The following is a 16,306-nucleotide window of genomic DNA, read 5'->3' as shown; positions in this document are numbered from 1 at the left end:
TGTAATTTTAGGATAGGAAGTGTTTCAAATTATTATCTCATCAATATATATTTGAGATGCAAAAATAATCACACAGTTTTATATTTAAAATTGTTATTGACGCTAATCCATTTCATCATGGCTTCAATTTCAAATATAGAAAATTATTTCTTATAGAAAAAAATAGTATTTATATACATATATATCATTTACATAAATTCTAAATAAATCTATTCTTTCATACTGATCTTATAAATTAAATGAGATGTCACAAATATAAATATAAAAGCATACTTTCAAAATTATTATATCAATCTTTCTCATATTTGGAACTTGACAATAATTTAGTACATGTGTAGGATTTTGGTTGAAGTATAGGTGCTTTTTCTAGTCTGTTTATTCGGTAACCTGTTTTAGAACCATCCTGTGTGCATTTCGATTATTTATAAGGCTGTGTGCATACGTGAATATCATAATTCGAAAAATAATTTCTTGTATAAGAAATTGAATAAATATATAAATTATGCAAATTATGCAAACAAAAATACCTTAATTTTTAAGTAAAATAATGATATATGTTTCAATATGCCTTAGATTGATATTGCTAGTGATAACTAAATTTCTTCTTGAAATAATTTTACATGTAAATATAAGATCATGTTTGCTAAAATAAGTCATCTATTTCGCAATTTCTTCAAAATTAAAGTGCAATTTTATTTGTTAAATAATATATATGTACATTTTTATTAAGAAAAAGAGTGTACAGTTAGAAATGTTTTTTGTTGTAAATAGAGGCCAGTTACAGATGTTTCGTTATGCATGATTCAATTCGAGAGGCAAATGATCAAAAATGAATACTTTATTATAATTAAATTTTCTTTAGAGTTCTTAACATTACTAAGACTTAAATAACAATTTGTAATTTTTAGGAAAGTAATTAATTAAGTAAAATTTTTTTATATGTACGCCAAAATAATGTACTATACATGTGAAATCCATCTGAGTCACATGTTGAATGATTTTACATTTTTCTTAGTATTAACTTAACAAATTAAACAAAACAGATTAGTTCATTTCGATGTTAAAAAAAGAAATTGAAGTTTTAAAATAAAAAAGGGAATATCTTTAGTAGTTTTTATCTGCTGTTGAAATACTAATATTGTCCAAGAACATTTTGTACTAATCTGTAAACAATGCTATTTAAACATTCCCATTTCTTGTATATTGCTATTTTTATGCGTTCCTTAATTGTTATCTACTGTGAACGATTCTTATTATATAAGAATCTAACAAAATGAAGGACTTTATTGGACCATATAATCATAAACTGCAAAATATTGTAATAAAATTATACACATTAATGTTAAAAATAAAGAATCAGACAAGTATTTACTAACAAAACGAATGTAACAGTTTAGAAAATATCTATATAGTACGAATACATATATTAGACAAAACTCCATTTTCTGTATTTAAATAGACTTCTTGCAACGATACGAAATTTTTCGAATCGTCTGATGTATGTAAAATGTTGTAAATATATGTTATTGATACTTATAATCTGATGTATTTTAATCATTTCATTATATAGTTATGAGACCAGTTTTCTTCGATGCTTAACAAGATTTAAGCAATTATGATAATTTTTGGTTTAGCTGTATAAAATAACAAACATACAAACTTGTATGTATTTTAAAAATATTTTTCATATCTTCACATTTAGTTTACAATTTCGTTGGCATCGATCGTATTTTTATAAATTAAAAAATTATCGATAAAAATTTAGCATCGAATTGAGAACTGTACTCGGAAGATGTTTCAAATGAAAAACTAAAGACCACAGTTTGATATAAATTTTAATTTCGACGTATACGTTTCATTTCAACTGGATTTTATCTGATAAAAGTAAATTCATTACAAAATACCGGATGACATACACAAAAATTTAAACAATTGTATCTAAACATATATTTATGAAGCCGTTGAATGTAATGTTGAAGGTAACTATCTAAAAATCCAAAATCTGTAATATATATCATAAACTTTATACGTTAAACATTGTTTAATTTATTATGCTAAAATTTACATATTCATTTTGAGTAATATTAAACATATATAATGCATATTTAAGTAGCAAAAGCTGTTATGGTATACAAAATACATAAACTTATGTTTGTGAAAATAGTACAATTTTGTCTTGTATAAAATATGACAACAATATTTTTAGATATAAAATAATATATATTTCAAATATATTTTAAATATAAAATAAAAAAAAGCAATTTAGGTGTAGATTTACCACTTAAAAATAATAACATGAATTCGTATGGATATATGTATGTATATCTATTTTAACCTTATTTTAAATTATAAATGTTTTTATATTTTAGTAAATTACATTTCAAAATAGGTATATTCCAGGTATAAACATTAATAATTTCCATTCTTTCAACTTTTGTTTTCATATTATCAGATGTTTTAAAAATAGTCACCAGGGTTATTCATGTTTATGAATAGATAAGCAAAATTAGATATAATGCTATATTATACATTTAATTAACATATTTTGTACATCCTACCGTATTTTATTAAAATAATATAAGGAATACTCATATATATATAATTATTATTTATATCAAGACAAAATATCTGTCCAAGTCAAATTAATTTCTTTATACCAATCTACATCTATCATAATGTAAATTTACAAACAAATCCATTAAGTTTAATATTTAAGTAGCAGACTGTTTATAGTTCTTTGTACTCATTAGCTTTTTACCACACATTGCACATATAGCCTTTTTATATGCACATGATTGACAATAATGTGATCCAACTTGATGTACTTTCTGTCTACATATTCTGCAAGTTTCAAAGGTAACAGTATAGGGATTAAATCTTGCCTTCCCTGCAGAAAGTGCTTTATTTTCTCCAACTTTACGTCCCCCACTTTCTACTGTATTCCGTGCACCACTTTTCCAAGGATCTGGAGTTATGACTTTTCCTAATTTTTTTTCACATTTTTCACAGACCATTTTGTATTAGACTTGAAACTTCAATTCTGAAATATAGTAAAACTTCGTTATATGTGATTTTTATATTATATTGCATCATAAAATTAAATAATAAAGGTTAGATTTAGGACTAACATGTATGTAAAAAATAATGAAAAATGATAAAAAAAAGTTAACGTGAAATTAAAATAATTGGCCAATAACAGATATGAGTATAAATTTTTAATATTTTATATTTTTAAATTAACAAATTAAAATATTTTCAATTTACCTTCAGAACTCTTATTAATGATTAAATATTACTCTTTTAATTAGTACACATTTTATATGACTACATCCCACACTAGTTTTTAATCATGAACGATAAGTATAAATATTCGAGATATTAACTGCAAATAAATAAATTACGAGAAATATCTAACCCAAATATCATAGTCTTATCCACGGTTATATAGACAAGTCTCAACATCTGGACTAAACACTTATATATCGAAAGCATAGTAGAAACCGCTCGAAAATTGAGTCATAAAAAAGCAACATGGAAGACAAGAAGATCCATGTTTTGCGCATGTGTAACGTGCTATGAATGTTTCACACAGAGGCAGAGACGCTCTACTCATCTCTGTCTGGCTCGTAAAACGTGAACTTTGTTGTCTTCCATGTTGATTTTGCATGACTCAAATTTCGGACGGTTTCCCTATTTAATGTCAAGACCTGTTTACATGGCCGTAGTTTCAATCTCATCCATATCTCATAACAATCAACAGTTATCAGATATATATACCACTTAGTTGTAATTGCAGATCAGTAATAGATGGCGATTTTCTTATTTAATTATTATTAATATCACTAAAAACTAAATAAATAAGATTCATATTTACGCACATTGTATATGTGTATGTACGTATGGTATATACACATGTATGTACATACATAGATAAGCAAAGCATATACTGAAATTCTAATAGCACTACACTTTTTAATGTAGAAAAATAATAAGGATAAATTAATATTTGGATAATACATCCTAAATATCTTTATTTATCATACTTCATATTTTAAATATTGAGCATGTACACACACACAGTTCAAGTTTATGAAAAATTAAACATACTCGATTGTTGGAGCAAGTAAATTCACTTTATGCATTATATTAATGTATTTTATTACAGTTTATGTTCTAAAAATTTAAATATCACATAAAACTACAAAGTGATAGCATATAATCATTAAAACAAAAATTAACCTCTTGAGCGGGGATAGCGGATATATCCGTTCCTGTTAATTGTTCGCTTTGCTTACCAAGCGAATACATGTAGGTATCTTATCCGATAGTAAGATAAACATTTCAATATTCTAAACTAATGCCCCATTATGCGAAGGACTTGCAAAAAATTTTTCATCCCTTAAGCGTTAATAATTGAACATGTGTAGAACAAAAATAGCTTAAAAAGTTACAATAAATATCAGTTTTTTTCTTAACATAACTATGATTAACCTGAAATATACGTTACTTGTTTTAAGATAATAGTGTCATTATTTTTATACAATTAAAATGGGTAAAATGTACAAAGTTGGTAAATTAATTAAAAATCATTATTTTCTTATTATTTCATTTGAAAAATAGATCCTTTTTTTTATTGATGAGTGTAAATTGTAAAGTACCTATACGTACTATATAGTTCTTCTTGAACACGAAATAAGTAAAACATAGACTCCTAAACGCGATGCAATCAGAATGCAATAAACTATGCAAGTAAAATATAATTATGTATACATAATACCGGATGATACATATGGACAATGCATACATATATATGTATTTCTATTGTATTATTGCCACTAGCTGACATTCTAAAAGAAACAAAGCATGCGGAAAAAATATATTATTATACATATATGTTTATTGTACTTAGTAATATTCTTAAGCACTTAGATACTTTTAACATGAACAATGTACTTATCTCTGTTGTGTTACAGTGTTTACATCGTATATCAATTAATAAATAATGTTTACTTCATATCATCTATCTGATTTTTGCGTAAGAATAATATACATATGTTTAGATAATGTTTAAGTAATAAAAGTATTTAAAATATTTGTTTTGAAAAAATTAACAAAAACCGCAGTTGGTCTGGTTGATTCTCTTTGATTATCTATTTCATGTTCAATTCTTGTTCAATTCCTTTATCAGTTGTTTAAAACCAAAGATGTGACTTAAAATAAGGAAACCATTGCCTTAGATATGGCAACTAGATAACGACATTAAGTTCTGTTAAATTCCTAAATAAACTTGTAATTCTATAACCATAATTTTAAAAATATGTTTATAAACGCAAAAATAATGACATAAAAATGATAGTAATTTATTAAAATATATACGCATTCATTGTATAATTTTTCTACAAAAATCAATTATATAAAGCAATATTTTACCTATACATATGTATAGAATATATCATTTTAAGGCACATTGTCCTTAAATATCTTACAATAGTTACTTACAATAGTTTAGTATGACAATAATTAATCTTATATTTATGTATTTAAAAAACTTTTTTATTACATATATGTATATGTATACAGTAAATCTTTTAGAGGCAAGCAATACTTTTTTTCTATATACGATGATATTCTTAATTATACTTTTGGCTTATTGAATTTCCAATGGACAAATTAACTAAAAGCATCAACAACTCTCTGTTATAGATAACTTTACGTAGTTAGAACTGGCGCTGACTTTCGTTAGTTTGATTAGAATCACGCGATCAACCCTCTAGTCGAAAGCAGCAAGCAATGTTAGTGGAGTAAGAGGGTTGAAGGAAAATTCGACGCTAGGGGTGGCGTACAAGTGTTGGGCGCCATCTATTCGTTCAGTGTCTGACTATCCTCTGAAGACCTGTGTACTCGCGACCGTATTACCAGATTATTGCGACATTTCGTGTGACAATTTAATTCAGTGCATCGTGTCATAACACAGTGACGAGTGAACGCATTAAAACGGATACAACAAGGTAAATAGAAACGATAAAATTTATCCTAAAAGACTTACTTTGTTCGGGTGGCTGCCATCCTCGATGCCAGACACGCGTTAACATGTTGGATCGATTCCTCTTTCTCGCAAGTCGTATTGCGATGGGAGACTCCAATAGAAGACCTGATTACGAATTTTTAGTCTCTTTTTTATAGTGAAAACGTGCATTTTACTTTATTTCGTGCATCAAACGTCCATCTATTTTTGTTAAGTTCGCTCAAAAATGCATAATTTGATGTTCGAAGAGGTCAAGTCACCCTCGAAATCTCTGGATAGAAAGACGCCTACAGCCAAAGCCCTTCCTCTATTTTTTCGTAAAATTTCTATTAAACGCATACGAGTTCATTGAAATTTCGTTGATTTAAACTCATTTCAGATGTAGGTTCCATTCAAGTTTTCCTTTCTTTTACGAATGCAAATACAAATAAGATCGTACGATCGATTTCTCCTTGAGATTTTTTTAGATATATTATAAGTAATAAATTCGATCTTGATTCTTAAAATATAATCCAGATAGACAATAGATAATTCGTACGTATCGGACGACAGAATTTGCAATATACATGATGCTCTCATTTTTAAACAGGTGTATCCAGTACCCATAAGTCTGCATTTCATTTTTGTCAGAAATATTCATAAGAACAATCGCTATACAGTCAGATAAATTCTATTTAGAAATCTAAGCACAACCTTTTTTCATAATATTTGTTTTAAACTATATAATTGACTATTGGTCTATAATCTTTAAAAATGAATATTTAAAAATGATTTCAAAAGAAATATTGTTATTTCTTTCAATAAAAATTTTGCTAAAATAAAGAACATAACATAAAGAACATAGATATATACATATTGCAATTTCCATTTAATCAAAAAGCTAGTATTTTTAATAGTAAATTATCGATAATTATTAAAAATTATTATAATTAAAATTATTTAATATGATTTTTATGGGGGAAAAATACTGGAATATGAAAAGATTTCAATGTGTGAAACACAATAAAACACAGTTAAGTACAATTTTGAATAATTATAGCAAACAATGATGAATAAAAATAACGATGCCAATTTACATAATAACTCAGCGTACGCAAAATATGAAATACTTTTAATTGTATAACGTATATCACTTCCTCGATTGTTTCCTAATAATTTTTAATTTATGTGAAGATAATAATAATGAACTTCGTTATTTTCTATATAAATAAGTGCGTAAAATACTTTGTCTTAAATAGCACATATTTAACTAAATACGTAACCACCGACACCGTTTTTAACATTTTCTTTCAAATGCAAAATCGAAAAATTTTAATTATCAAATTACTGAATTTGAAAGTTGATATACTTGTATATGTGTACTACATGGATGTATATCCTTTTTTATTTCCGAGTGATTATATAAATATTACAGGAAAGATATCACAACATTTTAATACTCATCACATGTAAATGTATACAAGCATTTTATTATTTACATTAACTTTCTAATTTCCGTTTTTTATTTCTCATTACATGTCTTTTGTTGCAAAAACAAATCTCTAAATTAAAAACATTCACATATGTATATACGACTTACATAATTTAATAACATATCCAAAATTATATTACGTATGTGTAATAACTACAGAAGTTTTTGAAAATCTTCTAAAAAAAGTATTAAGTATATAACATTTATGAAATTAAATATCAATCAAATATCAACTTAAAAATTCATTATACTAATCAAATTATATTCTGTTATATCAATAATGTGTAACATGAAATATATATCACAAAAACATAATATAATGTTATTAGCTTTTCATTTTGATTTTTATAGTAATTTTTTTATATTACTAGCTAGAACCAATGTAGAGCTAGTATCTATACATATATTTACATCGGTACTCGAGTAACTGAATGTTTTTCATAAACTTTTTTCGTAATTGGAGTTAAAGTTATTTCGTATATTTCTTTTAACTGCTAAGAACAAAATATAAACAAAATTTTTTGCAAGCATTCCTCAACTGAATTATATTTTTTAATATCTTAATTTTTAAGTCAAAATTGCAAGATCTATTTTCATGCGAACAATCCGCATATCTCACAGACTGTCAAACTGACAAATGAAAAAAAAATGAAACTAACCTATGCAGTAACGAAAGACGTCATCTACCGCTGACAGCACACGTGACAATTAACATGCTAATTTCAAATAAAAAAGTTCGTAAGATAGTTTTGTATAATATAATATTTTACAATGCAAATTATCAGTTATTTTCCTTTCATCATACTTACGAGTTAAAAACGTTATTTGCTAGCATTTCTTTATATGTACATGTATCAAAAACTGAACATTATGTGTGTGAGAGAAATAAACGCATATCCATAGCAACCTGCTATTGTAAGCTTAAAGTTACCAGCAGTGACAAAATTTAACATATACATAGATATTTACTACTACATCACGTAGATAATACTGTATAAAATTCACAAAACTTATGGTATTAAGATCCATTACATATGGAAGAATTTTAAACAAAATAAAACACATTTTTGAAAATGATAACTTTCTTAGATTAATTTTCATTATTTCATTGTTTCATTACATTATTATATGTATTATAGTAGTAATATTCATTACGTTATTAGTATATATTGTATATACACTATAGTTATCTTTTTCCATTTTTTCCAAGTACTTCATTCCATTTCTCATACTTCAATTATTAATTGTTATATTTTTGATAAATTTTACATTCGTAACTTATCGTTTTAATGTAATTTATAATTTTTTTGCATGTTACAGCATTGGTGTCGTATCAGACATCATTGCGGAAGAATAAAATTAATTATATTCGTATTACACTCATAACATTAAAACCTGAAGGCTAAAAGTAATACTTATATTTTTTAAACTAAAATTGACTTTTTCATGTACATAAAAAATATAAATAAACAATTTTTACTAGCATTGACAAAAATCATTAAAAAATTGATAGCTTATAAGTTTATAAAATAATATTTTCATAGATAACAATACAATCTAATACATTTTAGAAATTTATATTTTAAGAATCAATAAAACAAACCAAAGTTTATTTTAATACAAAAGTTACACCGAAATACAATGTCTTTTAATTATATGATACATCCAAATACAATATTTAATTTAAGTAACAATACGATATTACAAAATGTAATAATTTATCTTTTATATATAAAAGTATAAAATAAAATTGATTCTTTAATTGCTTTGACAAAAAATATTTTATCTCATAAGTGCACGATTTCACTCTGTTTGAATCTTGCTTGCTATTGAAGAAAATAATAACTATCGCTTCTGGATTAAGGTGTCATTTGTATGATTCATCCCAATGCTTGTTCTCAAGAAGAATAAGAAAAGTAAAAAATGGAACATGGGGGTAGAAGAGATAGGAATAGAATGTTGAAATATACAGCGCAAATTATTATAATTACGGATATGCACATGTCTCGAATTAATCATAAAGAGAAACAGGGTCAATACAATAGCAAGCTGTGCAACACCGAGGTAGACTTAAAATGTGCCGATTGTATCTACTGGTGCCAGTGACCTCCTATTGATTCCACGCTCAACGAAGCACGGGCCAAACCCTCGTCTTCTCTCTAGCCCTTTCTAGTATACACTTTCTCGTCTTTCATCTTGCTTTCTTTATGTTTCTTCTGCTAGTGTTTTCATGTTTTCCTCAAATCCGCAAACTTCTCATCCTTTTGCCTTTGTCTCATTCTGTTCGTTTATTTTGACTAGAACTCGTCTTTCTTATTGTATACTTCCTTTTACCTCCTGACTTTCCGCTCTCCTCTTACCACCTTTTCTTTCTTTTCACCGATTTCCATGTCTCATTATTCTATCCAGTTTCTTACACCATTATCATTTATTTATTTCATTTTGTCTTCTTTTTTATATTTCTCTATTTTCTTGTCTACTGTTTTCCTTTATTTGTTTCGCATAATTGTTATGAAATTACATTATGTGTCTAATGACAATTATGCAAATACATTTATATTTCGTAACATAAAAACGATATAAATAAAATCTTAAAAAAGCATGATGGCAAAAGAGAATACAAAACGAAATTAGAATTCGGTAACAACGCTATATATATAGTAATGATATATGTATATATCATTACTTATGTGATTTGTTAAAATAAATGTAGGTCTGATGGATGTTGTGTCATTGAGTTCTTTTGATCTAAATTTTACAATTTCTGTAATAAAGGATATAACTTTTTACGTTATTAAAGTGTGAAGTTGAGTGGTCGGTGTTATGTATTGAAAATACCACGTGCTATGCATATATGTATTTACCTATCAATAATTTAATCAATAAGTGAGGTACCGGTTTATGTTTAGAGTTCAGGACTGTCCAACTTTATAAGTATTTACTGTATCGTAACAAGAATATCATAGTAAACATATTCTCACAATTTTGCACTGTATTTTTTTTAGCTTATTATTATAAACATTCTTTCTTACGATCGTATTACATAAAATACTTTTATATTAATTAACAAAATAAAATAAAATGAAATTTGATAAAGTAATGATACATTTTTACTTTTTCATGTTCCATTTTTTAAAATAAAAGTAAAATTATGAATAAGAATTATGTATATTTATTATGAATAATCATTATGATATTCTGAGCTTTTTTTAATTTTACTGCTTGTTTATCAATTTTAAATGAGATCTTTAACAGGTTGTTACTTTCCTAATTAAAGACTTAATATTTATTACATTATATATTAATGATTCTTTACACATCAGTAAATATATATTGAGAAAAAGATTAAGATTATTAATTAGATATTAATTATATGTTAAGCAATATTCAGAACTTTCATCTGATATAAAAACACCTAACAACGTAAAAATTTAACCATATATGTGGTAGCATTCTACATGATACGGATATATAATGTTCCAGAATGGACAGGGTATTAAGAGAAATGAATGTGGCGTGGCGATGACAAGCCTGATCTTGGAAAACGCAGACTTGAACCGACTTTTCCCGAAATGTCGGCCTAGGGGTGGCCCACCCCCGAGTCCGGGGGCCTCCACACAGATCAGTCAGCCGCATGAGAGCCTCTGCCAGAAGGAGGCCGTCTCTGTTACCACCAGCCTCACGACTAGCCTCACAGATACACTCGCGACTACGTTCGCAAACACTCACTCCAAGAACACACATTCAACGCACTCACAAGCGATACCGGAAGACATGATCGACCTCGAGCGTGATATCTCCGATAGGTAAATTTATATTGACTTACCGATCAATGATTTTCTTCTAATCGGTAATTAAAATTAATCGATATAATAGACTTTTAAATGTTACAAGTTGCATTGCAACCATTAACGAACATTATTTAGACCCCCAAAAATATCTAATTTATATAAATATAAATAAAAATATATTGCGACGAATGTCCAGTTTAAAAATGCACTGTGTACTTGCTAATACTTTATACAACTATTTAATTAATGAACTAAATTATTTACTAATGCTTTGTTATAATAACTAGTAATTTAAAAAAACATGCTTAAAAAATAATAATACATACAACAAAAATAAATAAAAAATGTAATGTGTAATCTTTTATTAAAGTTATATTTAAAAAGTACTATTCCTTGTTAATAATAGTTTATATTTGAAGGAAGAAATATTGTACATTTATTATCTATATTTTAAATACATCAGTAACAGTATTTGTGTAATTTTAGGTACTACACTGAATACCATTTATATAAATCTTTAAAATATTTGTGGAAAATATAGCTTTTAAAAATCCTTATACCTTTTACATCACAAAAACAATAAAGATTGGGATAATTCACAGCTATTTCATAGAAAAATAACTTCATCTTATAACATTAAAAATATCAATGAGGAGAAAGTGATATTGAAAAATAGAAATAAAATAAATATAATAAAAATAAAATAATTAACAATCATTATATTACATATAATATTTCTGGTACTACTGTAAAAATGTGAATATATAAAAAATCCAGATAACTGTTTCTAATCATAAGTAGAACTTAAATAACTTGTGTAGTTCTGTATATATATAAAAAAAAGAATCTGTTATAGAATATTAATTTAAATAATAAATTAACTAATTTTCTGGATGATGAATTAAAGCATGAATTTAAATCTTGGTAATTTCACAATATTGTATTAAAAGATGTAATTTATTTTGTACTGGTTAAAATGATTTTAAACAAGTTTGTAAGCTAGAAATATGTTTTATTTATTCATCAAGATGCAATGAGACTGTAGACTAAGAAACATATATAAAAACGCATTTAGTGTATGAAAGATGGAATAAATAGTAAATAAATAATATTAAAAAATGTATAAAATGAATAAAAAATTTCATATTTACTGAATTTAAAAAGCTGTTATTTATTGGATTTTTAGTGGAATATATAATCATAATGATAAATACATATAATAAATAAAATTGATTTTAATACTTTCTAAGATCTTTAAATTAAACATAGATTATAATCATAATTACTCTTTTCTTTCCTAGGACAACGAACATGGTGTCCGGTTTTACAGGTGACAGTCAACTATCTGTTGGTGTTAGCAGTGGTACAAGCAATGTTGGTGGTCCTCTTGGAACATTTAATTCGCTTGGTGCACTTAATACTAAACCGCTTTCTTCAAGCTCCTCGTCTGCCTCTGGACATAGTGAAGATGCACAACAATATGGTAGCCTTCCAGGTAGTGATCAGCAGAGTCACTCACAACAGGATGATAGTGGGCCTGAGGAAAGCCCTGTATACATTTTAACTTCTGCTAAGGGTGATCGCAGTTACAAATTAAGGGATTCTAGGTAAGTTACTTTAATTATATTGAAATATCTCTTCTGTATTTGGGAAATATATATATTTAATGAGCCAAATTAATAAATATCAGAATTATAGTACATTTTCCATAAATAGATTGTAATCTCTAATCTCTAATAAACTATAATCATTAATTATGTATATAAAAAAAGATAATACAATTCATAATATGCGTTTAAAAATATATGTTTAAAGTAAAAAATTTATAAACATACTGAATAATTTTTTAAATGTAATAATAAATACTAATGATAATACTTTCAACAAAGGAAAACTCAATATATTACGCTTTCTAAACTTTTTCAGGTAATTAAAATTTTAATTTCAAAATGTTATATTAATTATATTAATCTCAAAAAATTCAGATTGTGATATTAAATTTCCAAACAGTGTTTTATATTTAATATTGATATTTTTTAACATTGTGTATTTCATCATAAACAAATTACATTTTCACAAAACAAGAGGAATGAATAATTTACTACTACTTTTTTATTTATAATAGATAGATTTATTAATAATAGATTTATTTTAGTCTCATAGCCTATTACAGGAAGATTGTTATTGGGTTCTTATTTCTAATTTCTTACACTATATTATATTCTTATATTGATCTCTTAGTTATTATGTTTTTTAAATTCTGTTATCTTTAAATTCAATACTTGTAAAATATCTAAACGATTAAAGAATTAAATATTTATAAAAATTTTACCCACATTTTGAAACAATCGATAAACTTGTCAATGACACAATCGAAGTTTAGTCGATAAACATTACACAGCAATTGATGTTAGGTTAGATTGTACCACTTTTTGTTCTTAATCTTAATTTGTGGTGATTAATGAAAAATGTATATCATATAAACTGTTTATTATTATATTAACAACAAACTTGTATATAAACTAATTTTTTTTATTAACAAAGTGTAAGTACTAACTATATAATAAATGATATAGCATAATAAAGTTTCCTACACTCTTTGTTTACATTATTTTACAGATACTATCAGTACTCATTTCGTAATGATTTTAATTAAGATAATCAGTTCAAAGTGTCTTTAACAATACCATTTATTACGATGTAAAGTTATTTAATATAAATTTATTAAATAATATCGACGAAAACAATGTATTTTCATCTAGTAATTGTAATGCCTCATTCTTATTGAAATTTGTTAAGTTGTAAAGTATTAAATATATTTCAGATGATCGTATTATTACAAAAATTTTTAAAAGAATACTATTAATATTTTGTATTATGTTTCACTTTTTTCCAAAAAAATTTATGAATAAATTTAATATAATTAATGATGTAGATTAATAAGTTATTTATGATTGCAATAAGAAAATATTGATCTCCTTTCATAACTTTATTTTTAATATAATTATACATATGTACAAAGACAATACAGTTATAATATAAATATAAATAAATATGAAAATTATATTAGATTTTTCTTATACTATAAACATATTTCTACAGATTTTCATAAATATTTAATATCTAAATAATTTATAATAAAATAAATATTGGATACATATTTTGTGTTCCCATTTATCTTTTATTATTTTCTACTGTTGATTTTACATCAACATTAGTATAATATTTCATAGAATATAGTAGCATTTAATATTTGTATTTATGAAATAAATAATATGTCAGCATATGTTTCAAAAATTTTATGTTTATTCTATTTAATTATTTAATTCCTTATGTATTCCTTTTACATTTTACTTCAATGGTGTTTAAACTTGATTTAACATGTAATAAATAACCATATAAACAAGTGGATTAGATATAATAAATAAATTTAAGGTATCATTTCTACAAATTTATTGGTTTATATTTTTGTATATAAATTTCTAACTTACTATATAACAATTTAATTTATAAAAAATAGTTTTTACAAACAGTATTTTAAACGTTAATTTAAATAATTATTATCTTTTTAGAATTATAGAAATTGCTGGTGGACGAGAAGTTTTTTCTCAGAGTCGAGGTAAAGTAGCAGCTAGAAAATCACGCTTTCTTGCGGCATCAAATTCATTAAATAATGAAGACATTCAAACAGATAACAAGCTATCAGTTAAAAGAAATAATAAATCACCAAACACTCAAACTATATGGGAATTAAGAAGCCGGTAATTTGAAAAGTATTATCTACTTCTAATACACAAAATATATGATAGAATTGAACAAGAAAAATTTCATTTATTCATACGACTATCATATTTAATAAATTAGTTGTGTATTATTTTCCTGATGAAGGATTGTATATAATAATACAAATTATATATGACTGAATTTTTAGATGCGGTGATACAAGAAAGCAGCGTTCTAATAGAGAAGTCACAGAAACTGTATTTTCTTCAGAAATACATTCGGTGCGACATAATCCAACAAAATCTATTGACTATGATTCCCCTAAGAGCAATCACAGCAATCGTATTATTAACTATGACTCAATTTTGAATAGCAATAATGTAGAATATGGTATATCAAAAAATACTGCGGATCTTGATTATGGATTGTCAAAAAGCTGCATAGATTATCAATCAAATCACACTACGCCAGCAAGAAGCATGGCTATCGTTAGTGATGGTGAAGTAGTTGTCTTTGATGACATTGATGATAATTGGCAAAATTTGCGACTAGACTTAACTTCTAACAATACCAATCAAGTTACACCAACTAATTTAAGCCTTGAAACTGAGGAATCTCAAAGAGGTCGCATTCCTCCAGAACCATTAAGTTCTAGCATTGGAAGTACACCGAGCCCAACAACGGCATATCATCGTAATACTTCAGAATTTTTTAAGGTGCATATTTTTATTTGCTTGTTTTATCTATTAATTATATTTGTATTTACACAATTAAATAAATGATCAGATTTCATTACATCTTCCTTTGTAGGATGAATATAATAAAATTATTTAAAACATTTAATATAGTAAAGCAATTGAGAAGTAAAATGTTTTTTATGCATTATTATCCAAAATAAAGTTTTAAATACTATATAGAACATATGTTTTTAGGTTATTACTCCAGCTAGTGATTGTGAAGTAGACTCACCATCTTCAGAACGTAATCACAAAGTAACAAGAGTAATTGGTGAATTACCAATAGCACAATATTCTGAAAGTCCACGACGTTATGGAGTACGTGATACTCAACTTCCATGCCTTTTGTCATCACCATCTGTATACATGACACCAAGGCCTGGTTTTCCACAGAGAGTATTACCAACAACGCCAAGTCATAATGAGGTATGTTTCAAATGAATAGCTATATTTTCCTGTGTTATTATACAAAATGTATAGTGTAACTTAAACACCTTAACAATTTTTAAAGTCTTTTATAAGTTTATACATATGTATAATTATTTTTAAATTTAATAAA

General features: G+C 25.7%; 2 protein-coding genes and 1 long non-coding RNA gene across 14 annotated transcripts in view; 1 reads left to right on the top strand and 2 right to left on the bottom strand.

Annotated features, from left to right (window-relative positions):
* Nucleotides 1–2,631: 2,631 nt before the first annotated feature.
* Nucleotides 2,632–3,579, bottom strand: LOC117237895 (cysteine-rich PDZ-binding protein). Its single transcript, XM_033502319.1, has 2 exons — nt 3,265–3,579; nt 2,632–3,040 (listed from the first exon to the last, which is right to left on the bottom strand). The coding sequence occupies exon 2, from the start codon at nt 3,012–3,014 to the stop codon at nt 2,712–2,714; it is 303 nt and encodes a 100-aa protein (XP_033358210.1). The 5' UTR covers nt 3,015–3,040; nt 3,265–3,579; the 3' UTR covers nt 2,632–2,711.
* Nucleotides 3,580–5,823: 2,244 nt separating this feature from the next.
* The window catches only part of LOC117237891, a 34,475-nt gene continuing 23,992 nt past the window's right edge, over nt 5,824–16,306 (top strand). For 5 of the 12 annotated variants that reach the window (XM_033502306.1, XM_033502302.1, XM_033502299.1 and 2 more), the window contains exons 1-6: nt 5,824–6,008; nt 10,980–11,302; nt 12,589–12,894; nt 14,860–15,048; nt 15,219–15,726; nt 15,943–16,173. In XM_033502306.1, the coding sequence (XP_033358197.1) occupies nt 11,019–11,302; nt 12,589–12,894; nt 14,860–15,048; nt 15,219–15,726; nt 15,943–16,173 (1,518 nt within the window). In that variant the 5' untranslated portion in view covers nt 5,824–6,008; nt 10,980–11,018. The remainder of the gene's footprint in view (nt 6,009–10,979; nt 11,303–12,588; nt 12,895–14,859; nt 15,049–15,218; nt 15,727–15,942; nt 16,174–16,306) is intronic. The other 7 variants (XM_033502300.1, XM_033502308.1, XM_033502307.1 and 4 more) reach the window with 2 other exon arrangements.
* LOC117237896 lies at nt 12,505–13,888 on the bottom strand. Its single transcript, XR_004494075.1, has 2 exons — nt 13,624–13,888; nt 12,505–12,854 (listed from the first exon to the last, which is right to left on the bottom strand). It is a non-coding gene; the product is annotated as an uncharacterized LOC117237896 (long non-coding RNA).

The sequence above is a fragment of the Bombus vosnesenskii genome, unplaced genomic scaffold (genome assembly GCF_011952255.1).
Source record: "Bombus vosnesenskii isolate JDL3184/JDL3185 unplaced genomic scaffold, Bvos_JDL3184-5_v1.1 scf7180000013403, whole genome shotgun sequence".
NCBI lineage: Eukaryota > Metazoa > Arthropoda > Insecta > Hymenoptera > Apidae > Bombus > Bombus vosnesenskii.
Note: the sequence above shows the minus strand (reverse complement) of the source record. Positions and strands in the feature narration are given on the sequence as shown.

Bases quoted from the DNA above. Each gene is read 5' to 3' on its own strand.
- LOC117237895 (XM_033502319.1), bottom strand. From the start codon at position 3,014: ATGGTCTGTGAAAAATGTGAAAAAAAATTAGGAAAAGTCATAACTCCA.